The 15,495-nt window shown below is 44.3% G+C and overlaps 1 protein-coding gene across 1 annotated transcript in view; it reads left to right on the top strand.

The window, feature by feature from the left end:
• Positions 1–2,900: 2,900 nt before the first annotated feature.
• LOC138274666 (ly6/PLAUR domain-containing protein 2-like) overlaps positions 2,901–15,495 on the top strand; it is a 106,504-nt gene continuing 93,909 nt past the window's right edge. The window contains exon 1 of the mRNA XM_069219014.1: positions 2,901–2,967. Coding sequence (XP_069075115.1) covers positions 2,913–2,967 — 55 coding nt within the window. The 5' untranslated portion in view covers positions 2,901–2,912. The remainder of the gene's footprint in view (positions 2,968–15,495) is intronic.

Below are 15,495 nucleotides of genomic sequence, written 5' to 3' on the forward strand. Positions count from 1 at the left end.
CTGGGGCTTCCCAAGCCAACCTGCCCTTCGGCCGCATCAGCCTCCCGCGTAGGGCGTGTCCTGCCCACCCAAGTCTGATCTAATACCCCTGGCCTAAGCAAGTCCGCCCGTCCAGCCTCACCCAGAAACCGGAGCGCCTCCCTGACCGCCTCCGCATCATGCATGTTGGCCGTGTCCCCAACTACACTGCCCTTGACCCTTCCCTATTGGAAAAACCTAAAGAGATTTTTTTATTTTATTTGTAATTTTTTTTTAGGGGCCCCCAATGCTGTGGCTCTAGTCCCTGTGATGTGGCCCGTGTGTCCGTTACCTGTCTACTTCTGCTGTGGGTCGCCGCGTCTCAGGTTCCCAGACAATATTTTTATACAGGGCCCACCCAGGCGCTGTGTTCTATGGGGGCTCTAGTGGCCTGGCCCTATTTAGGAACTTTGCGCCGCGTTTCTGACGCGCGCGTGTGTCGTTGTGGGCCCCTGGCGTCTAAAAGCCGGGAATTATACCTAATCTGGCCGGGGGGGAGGGGTCTTAAAACCCCCGGCGCTGCCCGAGGCCGTCTCACGGCCTAGTGAGTGCCGGCTCGTGCACCGCATTGATGTCCGCGGTCCACTTGAAAAACAGGCCTTCGCTCCTGTATCTTTAAAATAATTTGTTTTCCTGCCGTGGCAGGGAACACCTACGCGTCCGCAGAGGGCGCACCCCGGGGCGCGGCTGCGGCCCGCGCCGACCGCAAAATCCTTGCACGCCGCCTCCGTGCCTTCATTTGCACGGCCGGGGGAGCCCCTGGTGTGCACACACTCCCGTCTCCCACAGAGGCCCACCAAGGGGAAGGTGAGAGAGCCCGTGTGCCCTCCCCGGTTCCCCCCGACCCACCTGACTAACCTGGCCTAGGCCCCGCCGCGAAATCCTTCCTGGCAAAAACTTCCTCCCTCAATGGTCGGCCTGGAAAGAGGCCGACCCCACCCCTCTACCCCCTTTTAACCCATCCCTAACGCCCACCCCCACTTACCTGTCCGCCAATCCTGGCGCGCCCGCGCCACTTCCTGTCGTCCCGAAAAGACCTGCGGAGAGACTAGAGCGAGTCTCTCTCTCCGCGGGCCCCCCCAATTTAACAAAACATTTTTGAAATATGGTTAAATGTAATCTGTGCAGACTCGATATCAAACTGCAAACTATTGCATCTATTTATTTTTTTAAAGAGGTAGAATAAAGGATCAACATGCAGCAGACCAGCACAGCTAGAACAGCAGTTTACCCCTCTAGCAGTCAATTTAAAGGTCCGAGTTCACATATCGCTGTGACTTTTTTTTTTTTATTGAAATTGTTTTCAACTTTATCGATCACTTAAAAACAATAGCCCGCCGTAGCAAAGGCCCTGATGCGGGCAAGGGGAGTGGACACCAAGATAATGCTTTGGTAGTGAAAAAAAAGCCATAACTACTGTGGCGAACCCTTAGATCTCGGAGCACATATACCTCCCCGAGGCAGACGGTTCCTGGCGCTCGTGCGCTGGGAAAGCGCTGTTAGGACAGCACTAGGGTGTAGCGCATAGTGTGTAAAACCGGAGGGTGTGCAGAAGCGCCTGATTGATGCCCTGGCTCACCTTGCGGCTTTTCTTGTGTTTCGTGTCCTGGTAATTATACAGTGTAAACAAGGGCAGGGAAGCTATACAGCTCTCCGAGCTCTCTCCTCAGCAGTCACAGCCCACGAGCAGCCTCTGAGCATGGAGACAGGCCTGATGCTGCTGCTGCTGGCCGCAGCCCTGGGTCCTGACCTAGGTACGACCCCTGGGGCGCCTAGAAACTGAGGACGGGGAAAGAAGCGCAGCGTGCGTGCAGTGTGATTGTGAGGATGCCGATCATTATTCCTAGTTTAATTAATAGTATAAGTATGAGTACTGTCATAAATGTTATTATTATAATTATAATTACAGCATTTATAGTCCATAATTCTTATAATTCCTAGTTATTGCCATTGTTTTCATGCCTATTACAAACAATTGAGCTGTCATGGGTGCTCTGATATTATTATTGTTGCTATCCTTGTTACACCCTCCCTGAGAAGGTGGTAGAATGCCAGGTCAATCAGGGAGGTGCCAAAATCCATGGGTATCTACCCACGCTCCATTCATGGAACCCCTCCCGGGGACAGAGTAAAGCAAGGCAGCAACTTGCACTGCCTTGTGTTACTCCAGATTTACCAAGCAACAGAGGGCCACGTAAGGTGGCCTTCTATGACTAAGTAAATCTGGATTTAGTGTTGCGTTGCCTTTGCCTTAACTTGTGTGACACAAAGGCAATGCAACACTTTGATAAATCTGGCCCTAGGAGTGTTGTAGCAAGGATCGTTAAGCATACAATTGTGAAAAACATCGCCAACGTACACAGCAGAAATGCATATTAAATATTTTTATTTAGCAATGATGGATTTTCCAATATCTCACGAAAATCCTTTCACCACTCATGGTAAATTATTTTGAGTGCACTGAAACTATTATATGAATCTGTTGAATTTATTATACTCTTCACACATCAAAGAAATTGGCAATAGTGCAAGGAGTTTCAGCACTCCAAGCAAAATATAATGTTGTCACCCGGAGTGCTCACCAAACATTCAAATAATATTTTTCTGCCCTTCTGTTGTAATTCTACATCAATGTTCGGTGGCACCTTACAGGGTGAGTTACTTCACCTGATCGAAGTGCTGGCTCTGAGGACACGTTCTTCTCTAGGTAAAATTCAATTTGTACACACAGGGCCAGTTCAAAACACTTGGGCCTGATTGATGCCCTGGCTCACCTTGCGGCTTTTCTTGTGTTTCGTGTCCTGGTAATTATACAGTGTAAACAAGGGCAGGGAAGCTATACAGCTCTCCGAGCTCTCTCCTCAGCAGTCACAGCCCACGAGCAGCCTCTGAGCATGGAGACAGGCCTGATGCTGCTGCTGCTGGCCGCAGCCCTGGGTCCTGACCTAGGTACGACCCCTGGGGCACCTAGAAACTGAGGACGGGGAAAGAAGCGCAGCGTGCGTGCAGTGTGATTGTGAGGATGCCGATCATTATTCCTAGTTTAATTAATAGTATAAGTATGAGTGCTGTCATAAATGTTATTATTATAATTATAATTACAGCATTTATAGTCCATAATTCTTATAATTCCTAGTTATTGCCATTGTTTTCATGCCTATTACAAACATTTGAGCTGTCATGGGTGCTCTGATATTATTATTGTTGCTATCCTTGCTCTGTTTGATGTTGTTACACATTTGATGATAAGGGTGATGATTATTGCTATTGTTAATATTATTAGTTAAATAATTAATAACAGGTGGCTATTTTGTATTTCTATCGTATTTGGTATTGGTATACTTATTGTTATGTTTGCAGTTTTTAAAGCTGTGGTAAGTGATCATGTTTTATGGCAATTATTACTGTAATAGGCATCATAATGATTTTGTATTTACTAATGTGATTTGGTTATTGTCGGTATCATTCTTGCTCACATTCTTCACATTATTACATTATTATTATATTTATCACATTATTATTACTATTATTAGCATTATTATTATACATTCCATTATTATTATTATCATCATCATCATTCTAGCAGTAGTAAAAGGGAAGTATCGCTATTATTGTTATCATTATTTTTATTATTATTCATGTCAGAGTAGTAAAAGATCTCTAGGTATCTGTTGTTTCTTGAGGCTGGATGACAAAGAGAAGTGAAGTAACATAGTGCATGGGTTGCATGTGGAAGGGCGTGTATGAGTGGTATGTGGTGCATGACTTTACAAGTAGGAAGGCATTGATATAATTGATTTTAGCGCCTAGCTGACAGCTTGGCAGGCGTCTCCATGGCTTGGAATAACTAGCCAGGTGGAGGACCCCTGGGACTCTACAACAGGCCTGGAGGCAACGCTGTGGCACGTGAATTAGCATTCAGCAGCAAAGTGTGCATTGATTGCACAGCAGTCATGAAACTAACATGCTATTGACTGGTGATGTACAAGTTAATTATGTGAACATTCTACAGGTTACTTTCACAAGACTAACAATAGAGGGCAGGTGTTTCAAAATGTCATGAAATGCAACGCAGCAAGCCACTGGACTGCGTGAAAGAGCAAACGCAGGAATGCGCCACATTTAACAATATATGGCGCATTCCTGTCCTCTTCTTGTGCTGGCGCACTTGTGGCTGCCTAGCATCAAGCAGGCATCCTTGCGTCATGGTGCAAGGGTGCCTGTTTTGCAGACAGGATTGTTGTTGTGCAGTAAGGAACTCTTGCGATCCTCTGATGCTTTTTCCTCTATGTGAGTTGAAGAATGCAGCATACGTAGAGGAGGAAAATGCTAGGAGAAATAAAGATATTTCGCCTTGTTACACCCTCCCTGAGAAGGTGATAGAATGCCAGGTCAATCAGGGAGGTGCCAAAATCCATGGGTATCCACCCACACTCCATTCATGGAAACCCTCCCGGGGACAGAGTAAAGCAAGGCAGCAACTTGCACTGCCTTGTGTTACTCCAGATTTACCAAGCAACAGAGGGCCACGTAAGGTGGCCTTCTATGACTGAGTAAATCTGGATTTAGTGTTGCGTTGCCTTTGCCTTAACTTGTGTGACACAAAGGCAATGCAACACTTTGATAAATCTGGCCCTAGGAGTGTTGTAGCAAGGATCGTTAAGCATACAATTGTGAAAAACATCGCCAACATACACAGCAGAAATGCATATTAAAATTTTTTATTTAGCAATGATGGATTTTCCAATACCTCACGAAAATCCTTTCACCACTCATGGTAAATTATTTTGAGTGCACTGAAACTATTATATGAATCTGTTGAATTTTATTATACTCTTCACACATCAAAGAAATTGGCAATAGTGCAAGGAGTTTCAGCACTCCAAGCAAAATGTAATTTTGTCACCCGGAGTGCTCACCAAACATTCAAATAATATTTTTCTACCCTTCTGTTGTAATTCTACATCAATGTTCGGTGGCACCTTACAGGGTGAGTTACTTCACCTGATCGAAGTGCTGGCTCTGAGGACACGTTCTTCTCTAGGTAAAATTAAATTTGTACACACAGGGCCAGTTCAAAACACTTGGGCCAGATTTATCAAAGAATTGTGTTACCCTTGTGTCACGCACTGTGCCGCAGTGTGATTTACACTCCTTAAATCAGATTTACAAAGCCACTGTAGAATGTGGCCCTGTGTTACTTAGTAAACGCGAAGCAGCACACGTAATGTGGCCTGGTAAATCTGGAGTAACGCAAGGCAGCACAAGTCATGTGACTTGGTAAATTTGGAGTAACGTGAGACAGCACAAGTCACATGGCTTGGTAAATCTGACTTCAGCACTGCATTCTCCTTAAAACAACATGCATGAAGCAAGGGCAATGCAATCCTTTGATAAATCTGGCCCCTAATGTTTTCTGTCGTCACAGAAAAAGAGAATGCATAACCAGAAAAACAATTTTCCCACCCTAACTGCAAAGCATTGGATTTTCCGACAGCCAAATATTTGTCAGTTTAGAGTTTTTTAATTGCACAAATATCAACAATATTCACAGACTTAGGTGTACAAGGTGAGTACTATGAATCCCTTCAAAGTAGTACCTCTCTATGATTTATCATCAGGTGAGCTTGAATAACATGTGCTAACACACACTCAATGTGAATCCTAAGACAGAGTCACGTTTCCTTTTAGTGCTTATAAAATATGTGCTGGAGTCCAGTTCTAGGGAGACTGCCACACCATCACCCTTGTCATGGCTCACATCCACCACACATATGGCCTACTCCCAGCACTGGTGTGGCAGCCTCATCCACTGCCTCTGTGGGCATCTTGAGTAGAGAAGTCAGACCCTCCCACCAGTGGAATCAATGTGAGCCCAAGTGACTTACTTCTCAAGCTACCCTTGACGCACTATCGATGAAGGCCCTTGGAGCACATCACTCCTATAAGAAGGCAGTTTCACGAGGACAGAGTTTGTGATAAGGGTACAGGGGAGGAGACTACACTGTTGTAGAGAGCTACTCTCCCCAGCACCGTAGGCCACCCCAATCACTCGCTGCTGACAGACGTCCTTGAATCACATCCTTTTGAAAGCTGGAACCATTAGGAGTTAGTAGCCTGCACCCAGAAAAGACAGAAAGAGTTTGGGCTCTGCCACCCATTATCAGGAATCTGCCTGCCTCCTCCTCCTCGTCCTCCTCTACCACTTCTTCTCCTGGACACTCTCTGCTTCCTAAGGACCTCAAAGCACATCACTCTTGGCAAAAGGCAGCACTCAGGAGCCTGCATGAGTAGCAGAGAGCAGGGGCCTAACACAGGCCCCCGCAGCACCTGTGGCGCAGTGGGGCCCTCAAACCCTTCAAGGGGTGCATTCAGCCCAAGGTCAGTGAATATCTGTGAGATATGGGAAACTCAGCCTCCTCCCCCATCACGTTCTGCAGGGGGCACCATCATTTTGCGCTACACCGTTGGCAGAGGGGCTGAGTCTGGGGTGGGGGCTCTCCAGTACCTGGACCTCCTACCCACAAGAAACAGCAGAAAAGAGACAGAGGGAGGCAGAGAGAGAGAGACAGGGGGAGGCAAAGCGTGAAAAAAGCCATTGAGGAGGAGAGAGCGAATGGCGAAGAAAAGAAAATGAATTCAGCATTGGGGAAAGAAGAAAGTAAGGGAGAGTCGAGATAGAAGAGATTAAGAGAAAAGAGAAATAACTTAAAGCAGCAGAGGGTGACAGAAACATAAAAAGGAAGAAAGATTGAGAAAGAAGCAATGGAGAAGGTACTAAGGAGAGAGTATTGAGGGCTAATAGTGAAAAAGAGAAAAAAGAACTGGAAAAGTGAGCGCTAGGAGAGACACAGAAGGGGGAGTATAAAGGAGAAGTGGAAGGGAGAGATTGAAAGCAGAAAAAATCGCAGAAGATTTGAATTACAAAACCTACTGAGGGAGGCGCTATGTGGGAACTCAGAAGTGACAGAATAGGAGGAGTGGAAGAAGATCAAATGAGGGAGGCAGAGGAGAGAAGGACCGAGTGTCACTTCAGGGCCATCAGCTAGGATTTTTGCATCCCTCATGCCTGTATCATACGTGATCTGCACACTGTTGTCCCCCTATAGCGGAGCAAGGACTTAAGCTGCAGCCACCTCATAGACCCAGATGAGGCTGGGCTAGGGAGCAGGACATGCCTGAGGGCTGTGAAGACCCTAAGGAGGAGGGCAGCGTCTGCAGTGGGACAGTGACAAAGGTGGGTCATAGGGCCATGGGGATGTCCACAGACCTGGAAAGGTTCCTACCAAGTGGTACTATTTGTGACGCAAAGCATGACCGGGAGATGGGACGAGTAATCAAGGCTCTTCAGGTGGCAAAGAGCTCACAACAGGCTCCCATTCAGCCGAAGGCCCCGCGAGAGACATACGCACACAAACTTTTTAAGAAGTTTCTTCAGTTCAATACCAGGAACATAATCCCACCTTTGCCCATCAGGGACCTTTTCTTGAGTGTTGGAGGGCCTGGTGGGGGGTTTCAGGCACTCTGCCAGTCCAAAGATGAAATGGGCCAAACAGGGGTGCAATGTCATGTTCCCTGCAGGAGTGCTTTCTAACGAACAGCCGACGCCTGTATGTGTTTTAAAAGTTTGTGCCTCACTGGGGCACAAGATGCTGTGCCTTTAAAAAAAATGTGTGCTGGCAGGTGCAGACAGGTCTATCCCTGAAAGCTCTAAGAGGGCCTGTGATGTGAGCTCTGGCTACTGCTGCACAGATCCATCTGCGTCTAAACCGGTACTGTTGCCAGCGGTACAGTATATACAGTCCTGGTACCGTAAAATAAGTGCTGGTGGTGCCCACGGGCAACATAATAGTTACTGGCAAAGGATCTAAACATACTAATAGTTAACTTAGCAAGATATTAGGTGGCCCAGAAACCCGTTTTTCAGCAAATTGTGGCCACTGCAGTTATAAGGGCCCCCTGGGATCAATTGAACTACTAACTGTACCAAACAAAGTTAAATGAGAAAAATGTAGGGAACCACAGACAAAGGAAATAAGTATTAGCAAAGGCAATAGATCGGATCTTAAGATGTTAACACATGCAGCATTAGCACATTAGACTGACATACAAAGGAGGGAGCCAGCTGTAGCAGAAAAAGAGGGCTACATTGTAAAGTAGTCCCACATGCTGTTCGATGCAAGCACTCCAGGGAAGACTGAAGGATCCACTCAAGGAGCCAATTGAACTAGGTGAGGAATAACTACTCCAGTGGGTGGACCCAAGACATGATTGACAAGGTTCAAAGCCAATAGTTGAAAGAGGCTGAACAAATTAATCCAATGGCTGAAAGGGGTAGACCTGAAGCCCACTCTATGTGTATGGTTACCAACAGATCTGTTTAACAGCTGCACTGTGAAAACTAAGACCTAAAATGGCAGGCACTGAACAGATGAATAGATGTTTGCTCTTAAACTCTTTTTGTCTGCAGACCTTCTTCATTATTTTTCATTTGCTCCTGAAAGTACATCTGTAAGCCATTATATTGTCTGCTTTTTTTCAGCATCTTTTTGGTCCTGTACAATAATCTACTAATTATGTACTATGAACTGAACGTTTTATGCAGTGCCCTGGCTTTCAAATAAAGAAATTAATTTAAAAAGCATTTGAATGCAATCTTATTAGAGGCAAATATGAAAATAATAGAGCAATGGATAAAATACATCTATTGATGTTCTGTCTACTGTGCAGGTTTGAGAGAGTACTGCAGAGCCTGATCTTCTTCCTCAAAGACACACAAAAACAAGCTGCGTGGGATACAATTTCTTTATTCATTTAATTTTTTTTGCCATCAGTTAGTTACCATCATTTTGCCATCAGTTAGTTACCATCATTTTGCCATCAGTTAGTCAGTTAGATAGTTGCTACCGTTAGTGAAACATACTTTTAGTGTATTTAAACTGGAAAAAGTTTAAAGATAAGATGCTAATTCTAGAACAGATATGGGAGATTTGCTTTATGACAAAGGGCTCAGCTATTTTCGGTGATTTCTTTGAGATATGTAAGCCCTTTGCTGTTATATTATGCCATACCAGTAGATTATTTTCTTTGTTACATCACTTCCTTGAATAATGTTTTGGAATTCAAGAATGTTACAGCTATATTTATTAAAATAAGGTACGTTAAATTACTTAAAGTTGATGATCCCATGTGAGGCAGGCTGTGCACTCTCCCCCTGCTCTGGTGTTGGCACAATACTTAATTTCAGGCACGAAAAAAAGATTAAAATGAAAACAAAAATGGGAGTACAAAGTGTGCGATGTTAGAGCAATGGAGAAGGAGGGCAGCAAGTCAATGCTGCCAATGAGCAATGGTGAGCAGGGAGGGGCGGGGGCCCAATGGAGGAGGTGGGCGAGAACAAAGAAAAACAAATTTAGACAGGCAAAAGCGGGGAAAGTAACAGAGGCCCTGATTTATACTTTTTGATGCAAACCTGCGCAAGCGCAGGTTTGCTTCAAAAAGTTTACCGCTGGCTACCGCCATTCCTAGACACCACCCTGGTGTCATATTTAAGGAATGACGCTAGCCAGCGCTGAGGCCCGGTTATCGTCAAAATAAATGATGCTAACTGGGTAGGGGAGGCATAGGAGAGACTGGAGGTTGTGCGTCAAAGAATGGTGCTAGTCAGGTTAGCGTCAAACAAATTGACTATAACTTGAATAGCGTCATTTTTTGACACACAACCCCCATGGACATGACTCCTGTCTTAGCAAAGACAGGGGTCATGTCCCCCTGCCCAATAGCCATGCCCAGGGGACTTGTGTCCCCTGGGCATGGCCATTGGGCACAGTGCCATGAAGGGTGTCCCAAGTTAGGTCCCCCTATGGCACTTAAAAAAAAAAAAAAAAAAAACTTATGTGGAGTTACCTTGGATGGATCCCCCCATCCTTGGGTGTCCACCGGGTGGGGGTGTCCCTGGGTGCAGGGAAGGGCACCTGTGGACTGCTTCCATGATCTCTGACCATGGAAATGATCCCACAGGTCCCCTAACGCCTGCCCTGACCCAGGTGTTAAATAATGGCGCTAAACAGGCTTGGCGCCATTATTTAAAGCCCTCCTCCTCCCATGCATCATTTTTGCGCGGGTTGATAAATATGGCGCTAAGGCCAAAGAGTAATTTTTTGCCCGGGAACGCCTGCCTTGCATCTCATTGACGCAAGGTAGTTTTACCACAAGCAAAAAATGATGCTCAGTCCATAACTTTGACGCTAGACGGGTCTAGCGCCCAAGTATAAATATGGAGTTAGACTTGCGCCGGATTTGCTTAAAAAATAATTACGCAAATCCAGCGCAAACAGAGTATATATATGCCCCAGAGGGTGCAAGAGCAACATAGAGAGCACTGGGGGAAGCAGCTAATGAGGGAGCGGGTGGGAGAGCTGGAAAGCACTTGCACTGCCACAGTGCTGAAAACAAAAGAAAGAAGTAAATCCCTGAAAGGAAGCGGTGGAAGGATACACGTCATCCAATCAAAAAGATGGCAAATAAGCTATGATGCTGGGAACACCAGCAGAGGAAGGAAGGCCATCAAAACAGGAGCATGCAAAAAAAAAAAAAAAACAACGGTATACAATGGGTATGTGAGATAAAAAGTTTAATATATGATGACTCAGAGATCTAGGGCCAGATGTATTAAGGAGGCCTTTTGCCAGTCGGAAATAGCGATTTTTAAGAAATCGCTATTTCTGATTCGCAAAATGCAATGTATCACATTTGCGAATCGGTAATAGCGATTTCTTAAAAAGCGCAAATGCTATTACCGAATCGCACATTGCGATACCGGCCCCATTCGCACCTATGGGCCTGTAGGCCCATATCTGCGAATTTTTTGCATTTCCAAAATTACGATTTCTTAACTAGAAATCGCAATTTTGGAAATGCAAAACCGCAGGGTGCTGGGGGCCTAAGGCCCCCTCTGCTGCACCCCAAAATAATTTTGTAGGACATGTAGGGTGCACACATGCCAAAAGGGCATGTGTGCTTTACATGTACATTTTAAAAGTGCATTTTAAATGCATTTTTAAAATTTGCACATGGTTACCACCAGGTTCAAATTGCGTTCAGAATGTCTTTCATACATTCTGGAATGGCTTTTTAATTCGCACCGTCTGCGAATGCAAAAAGCTTTCATACATCTGGCCCAATATGAGATGTGAAAAAAACAATCATGCACTGCAATGCAAGCACTCGAAAATGAAGTGAAATGATCACCAAATAGTAGCATGATGTGAGAAACATACTGCTCTGAACAAAGGCCAAAGATCACTTTTCTATTTTAATGAATTGGTGACAGCTACAAGGCAAGCCAGACCTAGAAATCTCTCCTAAACGATGATCCTTGACAACTTCAGCAGAGCTTGGATGAGGCGTTGCCCTCTACTCTCTACCTAGACAGGACATGTCAGGAGAAAGTGCATTGAGTCACCCACAGCACTCATTCCTCATTTACACACAAGAGAGCAGGGATCGTAGCCTTTCCGAGTCGCAGTTCCACAACCCAGGTGTAACACGTTCGCCCTAAATTTTTCCACTGTAGCTCTTAGATCATGCGAAAAAATATATCTAATATCTCCAACTTTTCTAAAAGGAAATCTGTAGGCGCTATAAAAAGACAAGGAGGGGAATCCGAGGAAAGTTAGGTCTGTCTTTTATTTAACTGTTTCACCTCTTTCAGAAAGCCTTCATGTGAAACAGTTGAAGCCTGTAAAGTGATTTTTTCCGGAACCCATGACTCCAATTTCTTGTTGACATACGCAAAAATGTATAAGACCCAGTTTTATTCTAGTCTGCAGATGGATAACGGAACAGCAACATGTAACAGCATCTAGAATAGTTATAATATAAAATGTTTGTTGTCCAGCATACCATAGTCTGCGAGACTGGGAGACTTTCCATCCTTTTGAGCATTTCTTGGTTTATCTCATCCATTGATAAAGATGCATTACGCTCCTACTGCTTCCCAAAAGTGCATTACGCTTACTAGTGTTTCTCAAAGGTGTATTACATCTACTAGTGCTTCCCAAAGGTGCATCACGACCACTAGTGCTTCCCAAATGTGCACTACGGCTATTACTGTTTCTCAAAGGTGCATTACAGGTACTATTGTTTCTTCAATGTGCATTACACCTGCTAGTGTTTCTCAAAGGTGCATTACAGGTACTATTGTTTCTTCAATGTGCATTACACCTGCTAGTGTTTCTCAAAGGTGCATTACGACCACTAGTGATTCCCGGATATGCTCAGTACAGCTACTAGTGTTTCTTAAAGGTGCATTATGCATACTAGAGTTTCTCACACGTGAATTACACAAACCCGTGTTTCTTAAAGGTCCATTGCATCTGCCAGTGCTTCCAAAAGGTGCATTACACTTACTAGTGCTTCCTAAATGTGCTTTAGTGTTTCTTAAGTGTGCTTTAGTGTTTCTTAAAGGTGAATTACGCCTGTCAGTGTTTCTCAAATTTTATTAGGCCTGCTAGTGGTTCCCAAAGAAGCATTATATCTATTAGTGCGTCCCAAAGGTACATTACCTGCACTAGTGCTTACCCTTCATTACAACAAGGAATTAGTCAGTGTTTCTTGTTTAGCACATTATACAATTATCATTAAGTAAACAGTACAGACCATGACCCTGGGAATGTTTTAAGGAAGTGCTGGCAGATTATGCACAAATTATCCACTTTCTAGAATGACCCCACCCTCGAACATTACGTGGTAGGTACGTGCACACCTTAAGTAGCACTGACTTTCTCCCCATTACTTATGGATGTTTCATAATGAACTTTTTGCCGTCATTAATTACCCTCGGAGAGATGATCACAGGCCAATAATGCAAATCTATCTTGGCGTTTGGCCAAACCGCTTATTCAAAATGTTTCTCATAATTGCTCAACAACCCTCATCATTGTTCACCAGTATTTCCTATAATTGCTCTGTACCTATCGCTGCTCAACGCTGATGGGTGTTTTCTTGTGTTTGCACAGCTGCTTTGTGTCTTCTTAGTGTTTTCTTGTGTTTGTATAGCTGCTTTGTGTCTTCTTAGTGTTTTCTTGTGTTTGCACAGCTGCTTTTGGTCTCCTTAGTGTTTTCTTGTGTTTGCACAGCTGCTTTGGGTCTCTTTAGTGTGTTCATGTGTTAACACAACTGCTTAGGGTCTCCTTACTGTTTTCTAATGTCTGTATAGCTCTTTTGTGTCATCTTAGTGTTTTCTTGTATTTGCACAACTGCTTAGGGTCTCCTTAGAGTTTTCTTGTGTTTGCACAGCTGCTTTGGGTCTCCTTAATGTTTTCATCTGTTGGCACTGCTGTTTTGGGTCTCCCTAGTGTTTTCTGGTATTTGCACAGCTTTTTTAGGTCTCCCTAGTGTTATCTTGTGTTTGCACAGCTGCTTTGGTTCGCCTTAGTGTTTTCTTGTGTTTGCACAGCTGCTTTGGGTCTCTGTAGTGTATTCAAGTTTTATCACAGCTGCTTTGGGTCGCCTTAGTGTTTTACTGTGTTTGCACAGCTGCTTTTGGTCTCCTTAGTGTGTTCTTGTGTTTGCACAGCTGCTTTGGGTCACCTTAGTATTTTGTTGTGTTTACAAAGCTGGGTCTCTTCAATGTTTTCTTGTGTTTGCACATCTGCTTTGTGTCTCCTTAGTGTTTTTTTGTGTTTGCACAGCTGCTTTATGTCTCCTTAGTGTTTTCTTGTGTTCTCACAGCTGTTTTGGGTTACCTTAGTATTTTCTTGTGTTTGCACAGCTGCTTTGGATCACCTTAGTGTTTCTTGTGTTTGCACAGCTGCTTTGGGTCTCCTTAGTGTTTTCTTGTGTTTGCACAGCTGCTTCGGATCTCCTTAGGGTTTTCAAGTGTTAGCACAGCTGCTTTGGGTTGCCTTTGTGCTTTATTATGTTTGCACAGCCGCTTTGGGTCTCCTTAGTGTTTCCTTGTGTTTGCTCAGCTGCTTTGGGTCACTCTAGTGTTTTCTTATGTTTACAAAGCTGGGTCTCCTTAATGTTTTCTTGTGTTTGCACTTCTGCTTTGTGTCTCCTAAGTGTTTTCTTGTGTTTGCACAGCTGCTTTAGGTCTCCTTAGTGTTTTCATATGTTAGCACAGTTGCTTTGAGTCTCCCTAGTGTTTTCTTGTGTTTGCACAGCTGTTTGGGGTCTCCTTAGTGTTTTCATATGGTTGCACAGCCGCTTTGGGTCTTCTTAGTGTTTTTTTGTGTCTGCACAGGTGCTTTGAGTCACCTTAGTATTTTCTTATATTTACAAAGCTGGGTCTCCTTAATGTTTTCTTGTGTTTGCACATCTGCTTTGTGTCTCCTAAGTGTTTTCTTGTGTTTGCACAGCTGCTTTAGGTCTCCTTAGTGTTTTCATATGAAGGCACAGCTGCTTTGGGTCTCCTTAGTGTTTTCTTGTGTTTGCATAGCTGCTTTGGGTCTCCTTAGTGCTGTCTTGTGTTTGCACAGCTGCTTTGGGTCACCTTAGTGTTTTCTTGTGTTTACAAAGCTGGGTCTCCTTAATGTTTTCTTGTGTTTGTACAGCTGCTGTGGGCCTCCTTCATGTTTTCTTGTGTTTGCACATCTACTTTACCTCTCCTTAGTGTTTTCTTGTGTTTGAACACCTAATTTGATTTGCCCTAGTGTTTCTTGTGTTTGCACAGCTGCTTTGGGTCTTCTTAGTGTTTTCTTGTGTTTACACAGATGCTTTGGGTCTCCTTAATGTTTTCTTGTGTTTGCACATCTGCTTTGCGCCTCCTTGATGTTGTCTTATGTTTGCACAGCTGCTTTGGGTTGCCTTAGTGTTTCTTGTGTTTGCACAGCTACTTTGGGTCGCCTTAGTGCTTTCTTGTGTTTGCACAGCTGTTTAGGTCTCCTTAGTGTTTTCTTGTGTTTTCACAGCTGCTTTGGTTCTCCTTAGTGTTTTCATGTGTTTGCCCAGCTGCTTTGGGTCTCTTTAGTGTTTTCTTGTGTTTTCACAGCTGCTTTGGGTCTCATTAGTGTTTTTTTGTGTTTGCACAGCTGCTTTGAGTCACCTTAGTATTTTCTTATATTTACAAAGCTGGGTCTCCTTAATGTTTTCTTGTGTTTGCACATCTGCTTTGTGTCTCCTAAGTGTTTTCTTGTGTTTGCACAGCTGCTTTAGGTCTCCTTAGTGTTTTCATATGAAGGCACGACTGCTTTGGTTCTCCTTAGTGTTGTCTTGTGTTTGCACAGCTGCTTTGGGTCACCTTAGGGTTTTCTTGTGTTTCAAAGCTGGGTCTCCTTAATGTTTTCTTGTGTTTGTACAGCTGCTGTGGGTCTCCTTCATGTTTTCTTGTGTTTGTACATCTACTTTACCTCTCCTTAGTGTTTTCTTGTGTTTGCACACCTAATTTGGTTTGTCCTAATGTTTCTTGTGTTTGCACACCTGCTTTGGGTCTTCTTAGTGTTTTCTTGTGTTTACACAGATGCTTTGGGTCTC

The sequence above is a fragment of the Pleurodeles waltl genome, chromosome 2_2 (assembly GCF_031143425.1).
Source record: "Pleurodeles waltl isolate 20211129_DDA chromosome 2_2, aPleWal1.hap1.20221129, whole genome shotgun sequence".
Classification (NCBI taxonomy): domain Eukaryota; kingdom Metazoa; phylum Chordata; class Amphibia; order Caudata; family Salamandridae; genus Pleurodeles; species Pleurodeles waltl.